At 35.2% G+C, this 21,396-nt stretch overlaps 1 protein-coding gene and 1 long non-coding RNA gene across 3 annotated transcripts in view; both read left to right on the forward strand.

Moving 5' to 3' along the window:
• The window catches only part of LOC136853170 (fibrocystin-L-like), an 88,251-nt gene extending 85,323 nt beyond the window's left edge, over positions 1–2,928 (forward strand). Inside the window, 2 exon segments of the mRNA XM_067128505.1 lie at positions 972–1,061; positions 2,197–2,928. Coding sequence (XP_066984606.1) covers positions 972–1,061; positions 2,197–2,358 — 252 coding nt within the window. The 3' untranslated portion in view covers positions 2,359–2,928.
• Positions 2,929–3,604: 676 nt separating this feature from the next.
• LOC136853171 (uncharacterized) lies at positions 3,605–16,349 on the forward strand. Of its 2 annotated transcripts, XR_010857376.1 has the most exons (5): positions 3,605–4,003; positions 10,196–10,306; positions 11,270–11,924; positions 15,147–15,234; positions 16,208–16,349. It is a non-coding gene; the product is annotated as an uncharacterized lncRNA (long non-coding RNA). The 2 variants fall into 2 exon arrangements; XR_010857375.1 differs by lacking the exon at positions 16,208–16,349 and having other exon boundaries at positions 15,147–15,440.
• The last annotated feature ends 5,047 nt before the right edge of the window (positions 16,350–21,396 follow it).

Raw genomic sequence — 21,396 nt, forward strand, 5'->3', positions numbered from 1 at the left:
AGTACTAAACATGGCAGAAGCTCCTTGGGTTACCATGTTTAGTACTAGCCCCTTGGGGATCAAAGTATTATGTACCCATTTCTTTATTGTGTAGTCGACAAATTATATCAATAAACGATATCTTTGATCCCCAAGGGCTAGTACTAAACATAGCATCCCATTGAGCTTCCGCCATGTTTAGTACTAGCCCCCTGGATTAGGTGATGCGTAGGTAACAAGCCAAAGTAGCACCCAGTTATTGTTCCTTTTGAGAAAATTCGAAAGACAACATCACCAGGACAACATCACCAGTACCATCCGACTCTGAGGCTATAGAATACTTTGTATTTTTTATTTTCTGTAAAAGAAAACTATTGTGCCGGCTTTGTCTGTCTGTCCGCACTTTAGTCTGATCAAACCTTTTCCATCTGCCCTTTATTCTGTCCGCTCTTTATTCTGTCTGCGCTTTTTTCTGTCCGCACTTTATTCTGTTCACACTTTATTCTGTCTGCACTTTTTCTGTGTGCCCTCAGATCTTAAAAAGACTGAGGCTAGAGGGCTGCAAATTGGTATGTTGATCATCCACCCTCCAATCATCAACCATACCAAATTGCAGCCCTCTAGCCTCAGTAGTTTTTATTTTATTTAAGGTTAAAGTTAACCATGTTTGTGCTTCTGGGAATGATAAAAGATAGGCCACCACCAGGTCGTGGTAAAGTTTCTTGGGCCGCGGCTCATACAGTATTATACCATTATACCAAGACCACCAAAAGATAGATCTATTTTCAGTGGCCTTGATTGTACGCTGTAGTAGCTGTACAGGAGACTCGCTTGCATCGAAGAAACTTTGGGCGCATGTTTTGTTATATTTTTTTTTCTTATTTAATCGTTAATTTTCTTTATGCCAACAGTTCATTGCATCAAAGAAACTTTGGCGCATGTTTTGTTATACTTTTTTCTCATTTAATCGTTAATTTTCTTTATGTCAACAGTTCATCAATAAGTTGAACGAGAAGGTTGGAGAAGCCTACTACTATGATTTCACCATTCGAGGCAGCAGGCGACCTTTGGCACTTCTGAAGGTAAGAAGCAGCAAGCAAAGGTTTGTCCCATTTCGTAAGCCTCCAGCTGCCCTGCTCTTGGCCCTTTAAGTCTTCTTACGTTCCAACATAGCTGTCCAGCCTCTCGAACGTTACTACTTCACCTCCGATCCCCATCCTATATTCCTCGAGAGTGATTTAGGAAAAAGGTGACGATCTTTTGATCTGGTTTATAAAAAAATATCGTTTAGATTTTCAGTAATTATTAGAATCATTACGGTAGATTTTCAGTAATTGTTAGAACTCATTACAATAGATTTTCAGTAATTGTTAGAACTCATTACAATAGGTTTTCAGTAATTGTTAGAACTCATTACAATAGATTTTCAGTAATTGTTAGAACTCGTTACAATAGATTTTCAGTAATTATTAAAATGCATTACAATAGATTTTCAGTAATTATTAGAACTCATTATAATAGATTTTCAGTAATTATTAGAACTCATTACAATAGATTTTCAGTAATTGTTAGAACTCATTACAATAGATTTTCAGTAATTGTTAGAACTCATTATAATAGATTTTCAGTAATTATTAGAACTCATTATAACAGATTTTCAGTAATTATTAGAACTCATTACAATAGATTTTCAGTAATTGTTAGAACTCATTACAATAGATTTTCAGTAATTGTTAGAACTCATTATAATAGATTTTCAGTAATTATTAGAACTCATTACAAAACAAGTACCTCTTGTTAATGATATCAAAACAAATAAGAACTCTTCTCATGCAGGCAAGACCCTCGTATTAATAATAATGAAAGCAAATGAAGTACTCATTTTGAATAGTGATAAGTGACAGTTGTCCCTCTTTTACCGTAAAAAAAAAAAAAAACCAAGTCCATCTTTTTATCAATTATTATTATTCAGAAGATGAATAACCCTATTCACACGGAACAAGCCCACCAAAGGGGCCACTGACTTGAAATTCAAGCTTCCAAAGAATATCCAGGCGTTCATTAGAAAGAAATAACAGAAAGTAACAGGAAATACAGAAAGAAGAGATAAGTTATTAGAGAGAGAAAAAAATAAATAAATAGACGACACTGTAAATAAATCATAAAATAAAGAAAGAGAATCATAGACATTACAAAACCGGTTTTTTTTCGGTACAGGCTATGGGTAGCCCAGCGCAACTTGACGCCGCTCTGGAAACCCTGTGTGACGCCTTGAAGAACGAGAGAATTAAGGTCCGGATCGACAGACAGAGATTCATCATGGGACAGTTGCGAGTCGATGGGAAGAGGCGTAAACGATGCGACCCCCCAGGGCATTAAAGTGTATTCCGGTTTAAAAAAAGCCACCTCTTGAGAACAGAATTGCGAAGGAGTACAAACATGGCGGCCTGCGGCTGCTCCGTCTCTTATACGTCACGCTAGCATTTATTTTTCACTGGTTCTGGTAATCAAACTCATATTAATGGATTTTGGTCTATTTTTTCCGGGTATGAAGCAAACATTAAACTGATATATATTGTCTCACTTCGTTCATATGAAAAAGCACGAATTATTATCATTTTGAAATCAACGCTTGCTATTGGCAGCAAAGTTAAACGAATATTTACACCAGAATATCATTTTTCGTCAATGTCAGTTCTTTTAACATTCCAATTCTTAATTTCCCAACAACTCGAGACTCGAAACCTTTGGTTGGCTGATGAAAATGGTACTTGGCATCGCAGCCGACGATGAAAAACGTCTGGGTTTTTAAAATATTTATTCTATCTAGAGAAAGGAACCGTAATGTATGGTCTGTAATAAAACTCCTAGTCTTTAGTATACAACGAACGCTCATGTTAAATTTTTATACATCGTTTTCTGGAGACAAATAATAAATGTGGTTTTGGAGATGTGGTTTGATTTCATTGCCTCTGCATACTTGGTAGCTCGTAGCCTGTAAGTTCCTTTAAAATTGTATTAACTCTCAGAAATTGTTAATGCACTCATATGCATCTAGTGGATGAGAGACGGTAAGTACTGTGAAATTTTTTATTAGAAATATAGTTCTGTACAAAGACAAAGTCCACGAAGGATTTTTTATCATTTAGTTATATATTCATCACGTTCCACATTTTCGTGATTCAGTTATACACAGTTTTATATATATTATGTTTTTTTGGCATGGTATTTTATTATCGTTATTGCTAATGAATGCAAATTTGGACAATCCTCTAAAAATATTTGTATTTTTTTTTACATTTAAACTTTTTTTTTATTGTTTATTGTCCGTCTTCAAATAGTTTAACCAGACCATTGATTTCCAATGGGTACTTTCCGTAAATTTTTGTACTGAATGCTTGAAGCAACTTTCATATTCATCGTATATTTCAGATATTGATCATTTTTATACATTCCTTTCCATCATAATTGCCCCGTGGAAGTCGAGTATCGGTAATAGTGCAATTGTCAAACAACTTCAAATGACTTAGTTACGTCGTTTGGCTTTGGAACCAGTAGTTATACTTAACGAAGTCAAACAGCCGCCCATATATACCTACAGATTTGTCATTGGTTAGGAGGGATAAAGAGTTCTCTCTCACCAGTCAGAACAATGCATTTGGACTCTTTCGTTTCAGCTGACCAATTAAAAACCGAATTTACAGACCCTTCTGCGGGGTTATTTTTGCCGGCCTGAAACTGGAATACTAATCCATTCAATGTTTTCTGGTTGGTACTGATCAAGGAGGTTAGCTCCTTGGTAGTGACATTTCATAGTGCTGGTTGCTCGAGAAGTCAGATAATTGATTAAATTGCACGAGCAATTGTCACTGTTAGGCCTACTTAGACTGGAGATTTTTCCCGATGTTGGAGCGGTGTAGGCCTAACGAAAAATGGATACTGTCTGTCGTATTTAGTAAGAAACGGACAAAGTATTGCAACTGACGGGGAAGAAACGCAAAGAGGAGAAGGGCGCCATGTCTTGGTAAGTGCTTGATCTACGAGAATTTTATTTGATATTGGTCTGATTTGATTATATTAGGGGACTTTGCAGTGAAATAGATTACAGGCCTAGTGAGGGTTCGTGATTGTGAATTGTCCAGCTGTTAATCCAGGTGGATAAAATTGACGTTAATGAACTTTTTGCCGGCAAAGTGACTTGAACAGGTAGCCGGAAGTTTCGGTTGTATCAGGACCCGGTCACCTGGCTTTCTTGGGACGAGATGGGCGTGCGGGTGTCTATGGCCAAAATTCTTGAAGGTTTTCGAAGGGAAAAACCCCATTTCGTGTTCACATCACCGGTGCTTCTGGGTAAGAAAGGTATTTGGTTTTTATATAATGTTCCTTTTCGTATCTAGAGATTTGGTGTCAAGTGTTCAAATATTTAAAGTTGAATAAACAGCTGGATATCTAACCCGTTGTTGCGTGATCATTGCTGAAGGTCAAGGTGACAAAACTGAATGTACCTTTTATTTATGCAATATATTTGCGGTAGATTATGTAAGTAAATATGGTGACTAGAATATTTTTGTCAATTCGAGGCTACTGGTAAGTTTTGTTAGTAGCGACTAGTTTCCTTCGGGGATTTAAAATTATTAGTTTTGTGAATGGCTCTAAAACTGCAGGTATATTCAGTGACTTCGAACTTTGAGTACTCCCGACAGAATTTGGTCATTATTTTTCAGTTACTTGGGATTATTTCGTAACCTGAATATAAATGGAATACCAAAACAAACTGCGTTAGACTTTGGGGAAAAACTATAGAACTACTCCGGACGGCTTATCACCTACTCAATTTCCGATACTTTTAGTGTTGCTGATGAAGGAGGTGGTGTTGCTTATTGGCGGTCAATTATTATTAACCTCACATCTTTATCTTGGACCCTTTGGGACACTCGGGGGAAGGTTTTGGGTGGGGTAAAACACGGGTAGAGAGAACGGACATATTGCTGTGATGGCCACCCTGTTAAATGGTTCCTTGCATTCGCAAGGCATATGGCAGCCATATGTTTTAAGAAGGAATTGGCTAAGGAGACATATTAGAAAAAAACTATACTAACCTAAATTAACGTAGTAGGCCGTGTTACTTAGCCGGGGGGAGGGCGGACCCCGTTGAAGGAAACCACTTTTTACTAAAAGTTCCCCCTAAGACACTGCGCATGCTCGATAGCACTCCAAGATGGCCACCATACAATGACATATCAGTTCTGAGGTTAATTATTACAGTCGATCCCCCCAAAACAACGGTAAATTCTTCATAAGCAACCAATATACAACAGAAAAACTCCATTTCCAAGGTAATAAGCCTCTCGGAGGTATACTGTAGTTCTACCGGCTTGGGTTTGAAAACTATTTAGTACAGCCGCTTACAGGGAACAGTGAAATTCTTAAGGCTTTTTGTATAAAGTTAAAAGGTATTTTGTCGAAATAATCCGTTACACATTTGCATTTAGATTTTACTTAGTGATAGGTTAGTTTAATAAGGAGTCTTCTGCCTGAGGTGTGATTTAATCGACTGGATCTTGTAGTACTCATCTTTGGTATGATTTGAAGTTTCTATGGTAACTGATATTAAGCAAGAACTCTCTACATTTCTTGGCTTTTCAGAATGACAACACCGTGACTGTTGGTGCCACCTAAGCTTTTATATTTAATTTTTGGTAATGAGCTTTTATATTTAATTTTTGGTAATGAGGATGGAAGTATATTTTGCTAATATTATTGCAGTTAAACATTTATCGGGGAAAATACTGTGAAGTTTTGCTCCGGATGGTTAAAAAGGAAGGGCCGTTACTTATGTTGATTACAGATATGGAAATTAACTATTAAAGTATTCTGAAAGTACGTTGTGATAAAAGTAAAACTGGTGGTGGTGTGTGTTTGCCTTTGGAGGGGGCCCGTTGTTTACAGAAGAATATGACATTAAAACTTTGTATTAAATTTGGTTCAATGCAAGTCTGATAAGGTGATCAGACCACGGCAATCCACAGAAAGGTGTTCCCATTTGACAATCCCCTTCGAAAGTGTATAATATTCTCTCTCTCTCTCTCTCTCTCTCTCTCTCTCTCTCTCTCTCTCTCTCTCTCTCTCTCTCTCTCCAATGGTTCTCTAATTTTTCAAAGACTCTCTCTCTCTGGCTGGTTCTTTATGGGTGACTTAAGACTCGGTCTTGAACGGATGCATGAGCTAGAGTTAGATAAGAGTGGTTTTAACTTTTCAAAGTTTACTGGATTGTGTAGCAGAATCCAGCAGGAATTTTAGCTGGTAGGGGTTGAACTATCTGTTTAAAGTCTGGGTTCACTGACTTAAGACCTTTGTTTGAACGGATGATATAATATGGTTTCTGTGATTGTTTAGACGGTTAACCAGACATTCCAATCATTTTCGGAGGAATATAAGATTTAAACCAAGGGCCAAGCGTTGGGACCTATGAGGTCATTCAGTGTTGAAATGAAAATTGAGAGTAAATCAGGTTTGAGGAATTTTAGCCTGTGCAAAACCTCAGGCAACGAAAAAGTTGTATCACTAATGCAAAAGAGAGAAAACTTTATAGCACGTTCCTATTAGTAAAAATATTATGTTCACTGAAAGTTCACGGTTTGTTTTATGGACGTGATAATTATTGAATGGATTCTGCATTATTTGAATGCGTTAATACAATTCTTTGACTCTCGACACGTCTTAAATAATTTTCGGAATAATAGTTAACATTGGAAACCGGAAAGTTCTTAAATGCAGTTAGTAAATATCTTGCTGGTACTTGAATTCCTTTTAAAACGCTAGTTGAAAGTTATGCAATTGACGAGGAACTGTACTTCTGGTATAATATACCAGGTTTGAAAGGTGTATATTTATTATATATTAACAGGAGGTACTGCGAAACCTATCAGTTTCACAAGGCGGTATGAAGACATTTATTTGTAAAAATTGTTATTTAGGCTTCAACCATAATGATTGTCTGATACACACAATCTCAACACTCAGACGACGAGAAAGTAGTAATTGATAGAATCAATTTTAGCAGACATACCATGCAGTTGAATACCTGGTCCTCAGCTTGGCTATGGTGAAATATGTGGCATGTTGGAAGTACCATTATAATTATGTTGAAGGGTGAAATGTAAGTTTACATCAGAAAATTGTCATGAACTGGGGTAGTCATGTAAAATAGCCATTCACCCTTTAGGGGGGTTAGTGCTGTCAGTGCACCTCACAGGGTGTACTGTAGGTATTATTTAAGGTTCTTTGCAGCATCCCTTCTTTAGGCCAATAGCTACAACCCCTTTCATTACTTTTACTGTACCTCCATTCACATTCTCTCTATTCCATCTTACTTTCCACCCTCTTATAACAATTTCATAGTGCAACTGCGAGGTTTTCCTCCTGTTACACCTTTGTAACTTTTTCAATTTGCTCTCATTGTGACCTAACCACCTAAATTGTATATTCTATAATATTCTCAATAGTCATTCGGTGCAGATATAGGTGATTCTGATTCTGGCATGTAAGGATTTTATTACGGGATTAAGGCGAGTTATTAAACCAGGTATTAGTCCAAAGCAAAGCATTATAGGTGGAATTCACGGTAAAGCCTGTTGACAAAGCTGAATGAGTTCGGGACGATTATCACATGACCCTTCAGGCCATATGAAGTTTAGGCCACATATGGCTGTAAAAGACATGGCGGAAGCTCCTTGGGACGCCGTGTTTAGTACCAGCCCCTCGGGGATCAAACTGTATAAACCGATTTCGGCCGTTTGCCAGTTTTGGATGTTACTGACCTAAATGACTTCCGGCTGAAACGAGCAGGACCCGGCTGAATCGAGGTGATATGCTATACTTTGAGAGGTCATTAGATGGTTAATGAAGGCATGGTTTTGTTGTTTTGAGACCTGAAGTGATTTCTAACATGTATCATTTTTGCTGTATAAGTTTTAACCATTTTAAATTATTGATTTTTCGTTTTTTTAAATGAGTGAAACGTGGACAGAAGTATAATTGAACTTTAAAACAATTTTATATAGTTTTTAAGTCAAAGGTAATAGGTCTATTCAGGTTTGGAGATCATCAGTTATGTGTTTAGAATTTATCGTGAGCATTTGATCGTTAACTAAGGTTTGTTATTTGAATATGAAATGTTGTACACAGTTTCAGTTCATTTTATCAAGCAATTGAAACAAACGCTGCTAAGTATTGACCATTCTTGTAGAATGGATCAGTCGTGTCTCATGTCAGAAACTGGTACCAGAATAATTATTCGGTTGCAGAGGACATTATTCAATGTTTTTAATGTATTTAAACATTACTGATATTATTAAAGACACCAGTAATATGTTTTGAAGAGAAATTTAATGGTTTCCATTGCCCCAAAGCCATAGAACTTTAGGGTAGTCATGTACAGTAATTATTTTTGAATCTGTTTTCCCTAATGTCATTAATGTAGGTAATTTTTTTTTTTTTACAGGGGTGGTTTCACTATAGGGGCTACTACAGCCATTTTGAATAGTCGTTTCGGTACATGCATGAAGACAATCACTGTTACAAATCCCCGTCAGTGCACCTCCAGCGGTGCACCGTAGGCATTATCACTAAGGTTCTTTGCAGCGTCCCTTCGGCCCCTAGCTGCAACCCCTTTGGTTCCTTTGAGAGTACTTTCGTTCATTTCTCTTTCCTCCATCTTAATCTCCTCAACACTCTCCCAACGATTGAAAGGTTACACCTTTCAAGGTTTCTACTCGCTGTTTTGCCTAATTTTTTTCTTAATTGTATTCCATTATTGCGAACGTATTGTTTCGAAATAATCAGTTTCGTCAGTCCATCTTTAGGAACCATTTGGCTAATTTCTTTTTCTTGTGAATTAGTATCAAAAAATCGGTAAATTAACTTTAGACTTGGAAATTTAGGTTTGTGAATTCAACATGGTAGGTTAAGATATGTTATATATTGGAGTCACGAAACTACTATGAACAATAAAACTAATAGCGAAATTAATAAGTAATGAAAGTAATAGAAAAATTAGTATGCAATTAAGTTTTGTCTGGCTTGCAAAGCGAACTTGATAAAACTAGAATTAGACTCTATCAATCATGCAAAATAAGTTTGTATTCAGGTTGCTTGTCTGGAAATTAATTGGGCTGTTTCAAATTGACTTTATAGGAGTACTGAAACGACTTGAACATCGAGGGGGGAGGAACCAGGAACCTCTCTGGCTAGGAAAAATGACGTTGACGCGGAGGGTATTAACCTCTCCGAGGTGCTAGTACTTAACATGGCGGAAGCTCCTTGGGACGCAGTGTTTAGCACTAGCTCCTCAGGGATCAAAGTATTTTATACACCGATGTCTATATTGTGTGGTCGACAAATTATAATAAAAACGATATCTTCGTGCGGCCGTCTTACTTGACTTAGCATGAGCTTAACCTATATCTAGTTTATATAAAAGTATGAACTTTGAGATAGGAATAGGTCGGTAAAGTTTTGCCCAGGACTGAAGTTTGAAATTTTCATTTGAGGTGTCATGTTAAATCGTACAAACGTGACGAAGGTCAGAACTGCAATCTTTAAAGGCATTTCTCGATCATAAAGGCTGTACAAAAATGGTGTATGGACGCTCTCATTTGCACAGAACAATGTTCTTCTAAACCTCATTCCTTTCATCATTCAGTTTTTGTTTGATACTGGGTGTTGGGGTTGTCGTAATGAATAAATGTAGATATTCAATCCTACAACCTATTCCTCCCCCCAACCCCCTTCACCTTTTTACACGACTGGCAGGAAAATTCAATTATTTTTCTAAAATGACACTTTACGAACTAATCCAGCTTAGTTACCGTGTTCAGTCAAGTGCTATCTTAGCTTTGCACGTGTGCCGCACCGTACACCAAGCTAAGTTGAGTCTTCTGCCAAAGGCGGCAAGCATGAATGGATACATATTTTTCATCCCAGTTATAAAACAGAACTGATTAAAACAATAGTATTAGGCATAATGGTGTACCCGAGTGTCCCATAAATGACAGCCAAATGTCTTAGGTCAGTCAGTCCACGACGTATAGACCTACTGCTGTATTGCTTGTCGAGACTTTGAGCTTACAAATAGTACATTAGGTCTGGTCCCTATGTTAGGTTTAGGATTAAATACAATTAACTCTTTACTAATAATGATTCTCTTGTTTCTCAGGTCTGTCCCTGGGCATTTTGCTTGACTGGTCACGTTTGGTCCATGACAAAGCAGCTATGATTTATTGAGTTTTAACGCCAATATCATCACGAGGCCAGTCACTCCTGAATGGTAAGGAAGTGTATATTACATTTTTTTTTTTTTACTGAGCCGGTGCTGAAGAAGCATAAGACTTAATATGCATTGTATCAGAAAGTAGCGAAATACAAACGGAGTTTATTTTTGGTTCACTGGTCTAGTTCTACTAAACAGGATAATGTGTCCATGATCAAACTCTTAGAGATTGCTTAAGACAATGCACAGTGATCTCTGTTGCATAATCCCCCAAGCTTTCGTGGATGAGGAGGGAATAGTTTCTTCTTTGATTTTTCAGCATTTGAGCTTGATGCTGGTTTTCTCAGATCAGTCGAATAAAAAATATAAGGCTGAATATTTGATTTGTGGGTCTAATGAATAATTTTGAACGAGTGCAGTAACCTATTTCACTTGTTTTAGTTTATTTTTTTTCTTTTTCTCTTGTATTTTGGACAAACTGCAGTCTGTTGCAAAGCAGTCGACGAATATGCATCCAAAAATGCAATTATGGACTTGTTTGCAATACAGCAGTGTTTTATTGGAGAATTAGAAAGATGTATTTGACTCTTATGTACAATTCGCAATAATTTATTAGTTTTAAGCTTTTAGTAACAAGTTTCTGCGTAGCACTACAGTATAGTAATAGCACTGAGAACTGTAACCGATCGATCCTTTCGATAAGTGTGACGTCATCAGAAGCGTTTGGCAACGCAGTACTCAGAAAGCCAGGTTTGGTGGGCGTACAGCACGGTACGAGTGCAAAGCTAAGACAGCACGGAATTGAGTGAAAAAGAATGATTAATTATGGAATAAGTGTCTTGAAATAATAAATGAACTTTACTAACAGCTGTGAGATAAAGGGGTTAGGTTGTAAGATGTAATTAACAGATTATAAGGTACACTGGGAAATTATATCATGCTCAGGTCATTAAAGGAAGGTTTAGACTATACATTATTACATATTCATTTTTGTTTCTTATATTTTTTTTTTTTTTCCAGGTTCTTTTGCTTTTTTCATGGGGAATAAAGTAGACGGAAGACGCTTGAACGCTACAAGCTTGAAAAATTCAAGGGAGGACAATAACTAATAACAAATTATAAAGAAAACAGCTGTCTTACAGGAGAAAATTATTCAAAGAAAAGTGACGTGGAAAAATGTCATTATAATCACACATAAATGAACATAGAATTCCTTTGTGTCAAGCTGCAAGTGTTTAGTAAAAGCTACCCACCTGATAGCACCTTCTGCCAAGACTTGGCTGGCTGGCAACTTTATGGCCACTTTGGGAGACAGGCCCCTGTTGCAAATCGCCAGGCATGTAGAGAAATTATCTGAGTATCTAATCCAATCTCCCGAAGCAATTAGAAATAAAGTTTGAAATTTAGAGGGAACATTATGAAGCCACCATTGACAAACTGCTTTCAAATATGTCTACACATAGGACCAGGGAGGAGTGAGAATTTCAGGAACCAGGATATGCAGTAAGTTGCATAAACTATTAGATACCAAGGAGTATAATGAAACATTAGTATTTTTTCAAGAAAGCAATGCACGAAAACTGGCGAGAGGACCTGCCTGGTGAACCAAACGAGGGCCAATTGGAGGGACTGCCATAACCAAATAGGAAGGGGGGAGAAACCTGGGGTATCACTGGTGAGTACTCAAGTATACTGAGGAGTGTGAATTCCAGTTTACAGATTTTAGGAAACTATGTTTAGATATGGTAACATCTTAAATTCCTAATAATTCTACGAAAATGAACACAGAGAATTGGGAGAAACTATAGCAAACCATGAGTGGAACCAACAAAAGAACAATAATTTTAAAGGTGTTATTTCATGTTGACAGAGTTTCTGAAAGTGCTGAGAGGAAAGTAGACTTTGAAGGGAATTAAGAATTTGATTTTAGTGTGTCTCTTGGGCATTTGGGTTTGATTTTGGTCCGTGTCTTGTTCAGAGGGTACAAAATAACTGCATACGAGTTGCTGAAGTACAGAGTTGTTATATTGGGTCTTTGGGTATTCCTAGTCATAGGTAGTACACTGTCTCGTTCAATCAGAGAAATCCAAACTTACCTTCCCAAGTGTCATGAGTTTCAGAACATAATTTCATTCCAGACAGGATAGTTTTTCTGAAATAATAAGGTGCAGAAGACGCAGTACGTCTTAATTGAGACAGTTTATATAAATGAAGTTTCGATCTTCAATCAGATGCATAAAATGCCTAATTTAAACTCACTGAAGAAACTACATTTGGAAAGAAGTTTATGTAGCCATTTCAGTCTGAAGTTCTGGTCTTCTCCCAGATTCTGGTACTTGTAAAAGCCACTGTGACTCTAGAAAACTCGAAAATAAAAATCCATTGGATGTAAATGTATTGTAGGTGGGGCACCTAACCTTTGCCAGTAGGACTAGAGAAGATTTTTTTTTTTAATAAAGCCTTGCAGCCAATTTGTGCAACTTAAAGAAAGCCATCTAGTTTAGCTCTAAAATGTGTAACGGCTATGGAAAACGATAATGAAGCTTTGTAGATAAGTTAACAATGATATGATTGTATCATTTAAATTGCAGCTTGATGCGTTACAGGAAAGGCGGTAAAACTGCAGAATACTACCGCGCCCTCTAGTTCGGTAATTACCAGTTTACGTGTAAAATGGCCGCCGTATTCGGTACCAGGTACTTTGGATTGAACGTAAAAACAAAATAAAAAGATGGCAAATATCATGAGCATAAACAGTAGACTTTAAAGTTAAAATAAACATAAGGCTTAAATATGGCGGGAACCAGGCCGTGGTAGTCTTCAGTTGTAATTCACATTAAAAACTATATATATTTTTTGGTGCATTTTTTATCATTTATAGTTTTAATGAATTTTTGCCAAATTAATGCTTGATTTTTAAGCGATGAATGGCCCTAGATGACCCAGTGCTTGGCATGTATGCCTCAGATCTGTAAATCAATTGATCAATGGCCAAACAGCTTTAGTCTAGACGAGTTCCCGACTAAATATTTTCGTTTTTAGTTTGAGGACCAAAAAAACTGGTTTTTCACTGAGTGTTATGCATCACCTTTGTTTTCCATTACAAACAAATACTTTACGAATTAGTTATGTAGCTTTTAGGGGTATTCTGAACCTGATAATGTGCTGTACTAGTAAAGTATACTGGTAAAACATTTTAATTTAAAAAAATCCAAGAACACGGTATCAAGAAATAAATGGATTTAAAACAATTTATAACGTGGTTACAATAAGATTTAGAAAACAGTTTTAGTAAGCCAGGCTTAAGCGTAAATGTAAAATAGATTTTTGCTGCAGCTCTGTAGAGGAGAATGTGGTGTACGAAACTGAGAAATAGTTCTGAGGTATCTTGAAAATAAGTTGGATGATATTCTGTAATTTTCGTAGATGTTTGGTTCCTGTTCAGATGCGATAGAATTAGAGGTGGTTACTTTCATTATGAATATGAGTATTTCTAAAGTGTTGCGCTGAAATCTTCTTATATGGCTGGATTTAATGTTTAATTTATTGTTAAATGAACGATTTTTGTGGCTGTTCATGATTAAAATTATAAGTTAGAAAAAAATAAATTATCTTTCGATAGTTTATATTAGTACACTAACTGACCACAGTCATGTAAAAGAAAAAGTTCATATTTCAAGCTAGAAAAACCATCACTGTATGTGAGAATCTGCGTCATTTTTAACAAGTTTTAATACTCAGTATTTACAAGATTTTATGATTTCAATAAATACTCTTTCGGTTGAATCTCCAATGGACAAAATTAGGTATATATACAGGAAAATCCATCATGCAATCCAGGTAGCCTGACGCACAGCTGATGACATACTTTCCTGGACTGGGGATAATTTTGGCCCTTATTCCTAAAATTGAAAACCCCTTAAGGGGTTACTGCCGTCTCTGCAACCCACATTGTAGACATTACTATAGGGCGTTTGCAGAGTCCCTTTGGCTCCTAGCTTTTTAGCTTTTTACTTACACGGACAAAGTAAATCTGTATGGAAGACGATGTCACGACCCAAAATATATAAATTGGACTGTATTTATGTGGTCCACTTAGCTTCTAAAATGGTTAGATATAAAGCTTACACATTCAAAGTACCTGTGGACTAGGGTCATAGACATGAGATATGTTTGGGTATGTTACTTGGAAAAAAATGATTGGTCAGAAGATACTCTGAAGGGGTGACTATAGCGTGTCTTACAAGATTTTCATGCAAAAAATCTGGAAAGCATAAGTCTCTTGACAATATTCACTGCAACTTTATTTCTACACAAAAAATTCAAAACTTCGTTTTCCCCCTCTGAAATTTTGCCAATATTAAGGTTTCGGACACATTGCTTAGCTCAGTAAACACAGTTGCCAAGGATTTGTTGGAGCTCTGTCAGAGAAATTTCCTTATTGCATTTTAGCTCTATAAGATTTCACTTTGCATTTTCAGAGCATTAAAAGACAGTCCTGCATCACTACTGAGCTACCTCTATCGTGCGGGGTATTTGTACAGAATTAAGAGAAAGGACTGCGTTATTAGTGGGCTGCTTTTAATGTTAGGGCCATTTTCAGTGAATAATGATTTTTTAGTATATTCAATCTGAATTACTTTTGATTTTGAGGGGATATTACTGTATCAAAGATTTGGGACCACAATACTTCTGAAATACTTTTGAACTGTTGGGCCATTGGTTTAGATGAAGTCAGGATACATTCCTGGACTACCGCTTATGTCATGGAACTAAGTCAGGACTACATTAAAACTACACTGCCTTTAATGCACAGAATGTTTTAATATTGAGGTCACTTTTTCCAAAAGACTTTGGTTTTCCATAATTTAACTAATTTCTTTTCTCATTCCTTCAGGTTATCAACAGCTAGCATTTTATTGAAGGTGATAATTGAAGAATTTTGAAGAAAATGGTCCAAAGAAGTTTTATAACACTTCAGAAAGGTAGGTGTCTGATGAACGTGAAATGAGCTTCTTTTGGGGAAATGTATGATTTGGGTTGGATGGAACTGGTTGTCGAGATGGAGTCAAAACTATGAATTTGGAGGATTTTATAGTAACTGAAAATGGTGGTTTCAAATATTGGACCTAGGTCTAGGACAGAATGAAGAGATAGTGATATTAAAAGTAAAACAAGATTGAAGACTGTCATTGCCGATAACTTTATTCTTATAAAGTTTATTAATTTTTGTAAAAGTAACTTTTAACTACTAAAGTACAATGAGCTAGGGAAGTAGATCTTTGTAGGGTTCAAACTTTTATATAAAAAAGATCTTGGTATTTTGAGTTTTAATTTTCTCTGCCACTCCTTAGGGATTATGGAAGTTGTTGTATTCTTTAAAATGACTTGGCTTTTCATGAGTAAAGTGAGAAAGTCAGTAGAGAGAGCAGTAACTGACTTTTCTGGGTTGTACCTGAGCCAACCAGGGAGTATTTGGGTGATTTGAGACAAATTATAGAGGTGGGACGTAGTTGGTGCTGGAAAATCTTACCAGATTTGTGACCATGTTGAAATAGTATTATAAACCCAAGTAGCAATAATAATAATAATTATTATTTTTAATAATAATAATAAGATAAAGGTAGGAACTTTTTACATTGATTTGCAATTTGAAACTTACACTGAGGCCTTTAACTTTTTTGTGTAAATTTTATAAAAATCCAACTTTGTTACTGTAATATTTACTCTAGCTTTGATTAAATAAGATTTCATTTCAGGATATTTAGGGAAAAAATTAAAGGCACTTGAAACTAGTCTTAAAAAGACCCTGTTGAATCTGTGCTACTTTTACTGAAAGGGGTCTAGGTACCCTATAGGAAGATTAAGGCTTGGTTGTAACGAATTATTTGCCGTCTTGATGCTTTGTCAGAAGTTCTCAGCATGATGTAAAGTCTCTTATTTCTTCTTCTCTTCAAGAAAGTGTCTGTGGGCAAGAAAGGGACTAGTTGAAGATATGCCAGTCTCACTTTACTGGAGAGAGAACTGCATTTTCATTTGTAATATTTTTATACGGGGCTTGTGTTGTCAAATTATGACAGTACTAAGTTTTGTAGTCTTAAGCAAGTGCCTGCTTATCAGGGTCATAAAGGTGCCTGTTCAACCAAGGTCAAATACAGTTCAATTTGTATCAATGAGTTGGTTATACTAAATTTGATTCAAAATTTATTTATCAGTATAGACTTTTTCAGACCTAATTGCTGGTTTAATATTTTACTAGAATTTGTATTATTGTTCAGTTTTCCACATAGTTGTCTTTTCTTGTTTAATATTTAGCCATCCTGTTTCTCCATAACTCAACAGTACGTGTTTAGGATATAATTGTTTACCATTTTGTGTTTATTCAAGATAAAACCCTGTTGTTTCATGAAATTCAGCTTAAATCTATCAAGTACTTCAGTACTTATCAGGGTAATTTTATTTTAATTTCTTAGGAGTTTCAAAGGCCTATCAGTTCATTCATTCATAGGATGCATAGGTTTTTTTTAAATATAAATTCTTCAGTTTAATATATTAGTTGTCAAGTAGTTCATTTGTTTTATGATGGTAAATAGTTTGCTTTTACTTTAATCTAGTTTTAGTTTATCAGTTGCAATTAACTAGATGTATCTGGATATATAGGTAATTTAATTTTCTTATTCATTATTAGCTATATTAGTATATTTAGCTATATAGTATATTTAAAGACTTTAATTTCTTAAGGTGAGATTCATAAACCGAAGATTGACTATCTCAAAGCTCATGTTGTTATAGAATACATTTCTCTGTTAAACTTAAATATCTTAGAGTTCAGAACAACTATGTTTTATAATACAAAATTTTCAGTTGCTTTTCCAAGCTAACAAGTAGCTCACTACATTACAGGATACATCACTTTTACCTATAATTCTCATCATTAGTTTATTGACATCTATCAGGTAGCTGGGGGGTTTCAGGAAACATATACGTACATTATTTATTATCAGTGAAATATAGTTAATAGGTAATTGTGGCTACATCTTGACTATTATTCCACATCGAGAAGTCAGTCACATATTTTTGAATTGTTTTTCCATTAACTTAGTTTGATTGATTTATATTAAATATTCAGTAGGTCACTGTTCAGTGCATACTTGCCTGGGTATGATGGTTAAGTGAGATTAACACTAGGTTATGCTTTTATTTTCAGTTTTTTCCTGAAGTTCAAAAATTATCAGTAAAAAAAAATCTTGTAGTTAGAATAGGTTTTGCTAACTGGTAGAACATTTTCGTAGTTGTCAGTAAAACTAGGATTAATACCAAATTACAGTATGTATTTCTTTTTTAAGGCCTTCTATATTTCAGCTTTCTGCGCAGTTCTCATCTAGTCTTAGCCTATTTCTTGACATCAAAAAATCAAGAAAATTATATTGGTATCCAGTGTCTTTCTATGATATGTGTTCATTGCAGTCTAGGTTAAACTTTGAAATTCAACACTTGTGGCTATCACAGACTTTTCCCATGGACAAAGTTTTTCATAAATCTGAAGTGGCAGCATTTTTTGCAAAGCTATTAGCTATAGAAACTGGATATCTGTAAAATCGCACAAAAACTGGATATATATATGTAAATTCACACAAGTTAGGATATTGTTCTTACTACTTCCTCTCACTCTTCCATTCTGACTAGATTTCTTTTGGTGTGAACTTGAAACACACATTACACTTTCAAGGCCAGTTCTTCAGTCTCCCATTAAAGGTGTTGCACAGAACCACTTTGGAAATTTATATCGAAACATGGCTTTCAGAATTGCCCTCCTTTTGCACTGTAAAAACAGTGGACTGTTTACTTTTGAAGCCAGTTGAACAGTTAGAAAAAAACCTGCACATATGCAATAATTTCTCTAAACCATTTTCACATTTACATTTAAATGTAAAAGTTTTAATGATTTACTTCCAGACACAGGGATTCAATACCTCAACTCTTAATATTTTTGCATTCTTACTCTAAATACACTTAAACTACACACTTTCAGGTGTTCATTTGTGCACAATGAGACATTTGGATCTTAAGATTGGTAGGGTATATGACACAGGTAACTTTTTTGGTATGAAAGAAGAAATCTTTTTAAATACTGTAAAAATGTCCCTATTGTCTTGAGTGTATTCTAGAGCTTTTAGTTGTAAATTTGTAGCACAGTATGTATTTTTGTAATGTGGCTAATTGAGTTTAATAAACCAATTAAAAGTTATTTTAAAAGGCCTTTTTTTTTTAGCAGTGTACAAAGTGAGAACTAAGCAGTGTCAGTATAAAACATGAAAAAATTCTATGATATAAAAACCTTTAGTTTAAATAAAACTGAGAAATGCTACTCATTATTCAGTTGAAGTACAGAAGTCCTAATATATTTATGTATACACACTAGATAGAGAACTTGGAGACCTTAACAAAGATTGGGATTTCAAAATTGCAGTTTTCAGCAGGAATTTGTTAAAATCAAGATTGTGAGGAACATTTGATCTCAAGGTCCCTAATACCACATGGAATTTGTAAAATCACCAATTCACTTAGGAACATTTAATCTCAAGAGGTGCTAATACCACAAACATGGGCTAAAGAGTGATTCATCTACGCTGTTTCGCTGTGTTTAATACTTTTGACCCTTGACCCTCTAGGGTTGTCTAAGTGAATTGGCGATTTCACCGGTTCCCTCAAAGTTTCTGGGATTTTGTTTAAATTCCTGGTTTCACAGTCTTACTGTAAAATACAATATACATAAGCCAACCCAGAAGGCTTGTTTCTAAGCTGACAACTTTAGAAAAGCTGTTTCCACCTCGGCAATTCTTGTGCTTCCTGTATAGAGGGTTTCTTGTTAAAATTTTTTTAATGTTTCTCTGTTCTGTCTTCAGAGATTTATGTATAAAATTTTCTTAATTAATTTTTCCATCTAAAGTTTCAAAAGCTTTAAATGATTTTCAAATAAAATTCTCATTTCGACTATATTTTTATTCTGAGTTTGTTAACTTTCTTGGCCAAATTCATGTGAATTTGGTTACGTGATGGGATAACTAATTTTTACGTTTACGAAGATTATACAATTTATATTTTTTTGTCTGGAAAATTTTTCATTCTTGCTGATGCTGTATTTGATTAACTGCAACACATGATACTCTTTCTACAATAGCTTGCAATGACAATGTTTCACAAGATTATATTTCAAGTACCAGGTATTTGGTATCATTTGTATCCTCCAGGTGTCTTAAAACATGTATCATTTAAAATCAAAGTTTGTCTTCTTGATTGGTAGTAAAAACATTTGGAGTTATACATAAGTTACGCTGTTGGCCAAGTTTCAGACAAATGTCGTCTTTCCAAAAGGGGGATTACCAGCTTGGCAGCTCAAACACCTCGTCCTAGGCTTGACATTTCATTTGTGTACCTGAAATAATGAAGGGATATAAATACAATGGTCATTTTTAGAAGTTCATGTGCAAAACTTGCACAAATATTCTTCATAAAGTCTTCTGTAAAAAAAAAAGTAAATTTGGAGGATTTTAAATAAATTTTGGGACTAAAAATTGACATACTAAGCTTGTTTACTAAGTAATAATGGTGTAAATGTGTCTGTTCTACATTACCAAAAGGAATGCTGGGATTTTAAAATTACAGATTGCTGAAAATGAATTTTCAAATAATTAATGGCTTTCTCTGCTAATTAATGTGGAAACTGTCCTCATTTTTTTGGTTACCTATCCAATGGAGGGCTTATAACAAATTATACCAATGTAAAAACTTTATAAATTTTAGGAAAATTATAATGTATTGAGGACTTGCAGAAACCTTCAATAGTTTACTGTAGTTACATACGTTCATAGTTCATGAACCTTTCTTTACAAATATGCCTTTTTTCTTAAACTGGTCTCCGCAGCAAATTGAATTAACTTCCTGACTTCCAAATGACCTAGAGCTTAGCACTAAGGAAACACCACCCCGTCACAAGACGAGCCACTCGACAGTATGGAAAAATGTCTTCCTCAAATTGTAACCTTGGAAATGTTGATACAACAATTTAAGAGGAGTACTAGACTAATGAGCTGATTAAAGGTGAAGTTTCACCTGTGACTCAGCTTGTGATAGACAAGGCATACTTCAGTTAGGAAGAACTATGGTAACTCTAAGGGCACTTGTGGATAATTCATTCTGACTATAGACCAAGGATTAAGGGAAAAAAAATGACTTCGTGAATGCATTACACACTCTAAGGGCACTTGTGGATAGTTCAATCTGACTATAGACCAAGGATTAAGAGAAAAAATGTCAATGCTTTCATTGCAGTTGCATATAGCTAGCAAATATATCAGTTATGCACCAATATCTTATGAAGCAAAAGGAGTTTCAAAGACTATCATCATAGCTACAGTGATGCTTGCTTAGTCAAGTTCCATCCCAGGTAAAGAATGGGATCAATGCCTGGTCCATCATGTTCTCTACCAGCAGATTGGGACAGTATAAGCCACTATTTAGGGAAGCATTCTGTTTGAAGGTGAGAGAGAGATTAAAAAATTTATGGCATTTAAAAGGATTTTTTCTTGAAGTATCCTATGTAAAAAACCTTTGTATATTCGTTTACTTACTGAGTAACAAATATTGATATAATAATGATCACTATCAAAACGGACAATTGGTGTTAATCACAAGAATGTTTGTCAGAAGCTTAATTACTGTACTTCCAAAAAAGTACAGATCTGAAACATATGATTTTTTTTACAAATTAATTTTGTTATACTGCATTAAAAATATTTTCCTAACAGACTAATCACTGAAGAGCTGCTGATAATATTCTGAAGGTACTACCAGTGTGAGTAAATATAATTTGAAATACAGTAATACAGAGAAATAACATCCCAAGAACCCAGTGACTATATATGTAGTCAAGCAAATTTTATTAGGTTACATTCAACACTACTTGCTGAAACTATACATTCATCTTTTATTAGACAAAAAAGTCATAATAAATTATTTTGGAAAATATTTATTAGTTGAGCTTACCTGGTTACATGAATAAATGATGCACCACAGACAAACCACTAATACCACTCCCATAAAAAGACAACAGGCGGTACTTCCCAAGATGCAAACTTGTACAATTT

The sequence above is a fragment of the Macrobrachium rosenbergii genome, chromosome 26 (assembly GCF_040412425.1).
Source record: "Macrobrachium rosenbergii isolate ZJJX-2024 chromosome 26, ASM4041242v1, whole genome shotgun sequence".
NCBI classification, from domain to species: Eukaryota; Metazoa; Arthropoda; class Malacostraca; order Decapoda; family Palaemonidae; genus Macrobrachium; species Macrobrachium rosenbergii.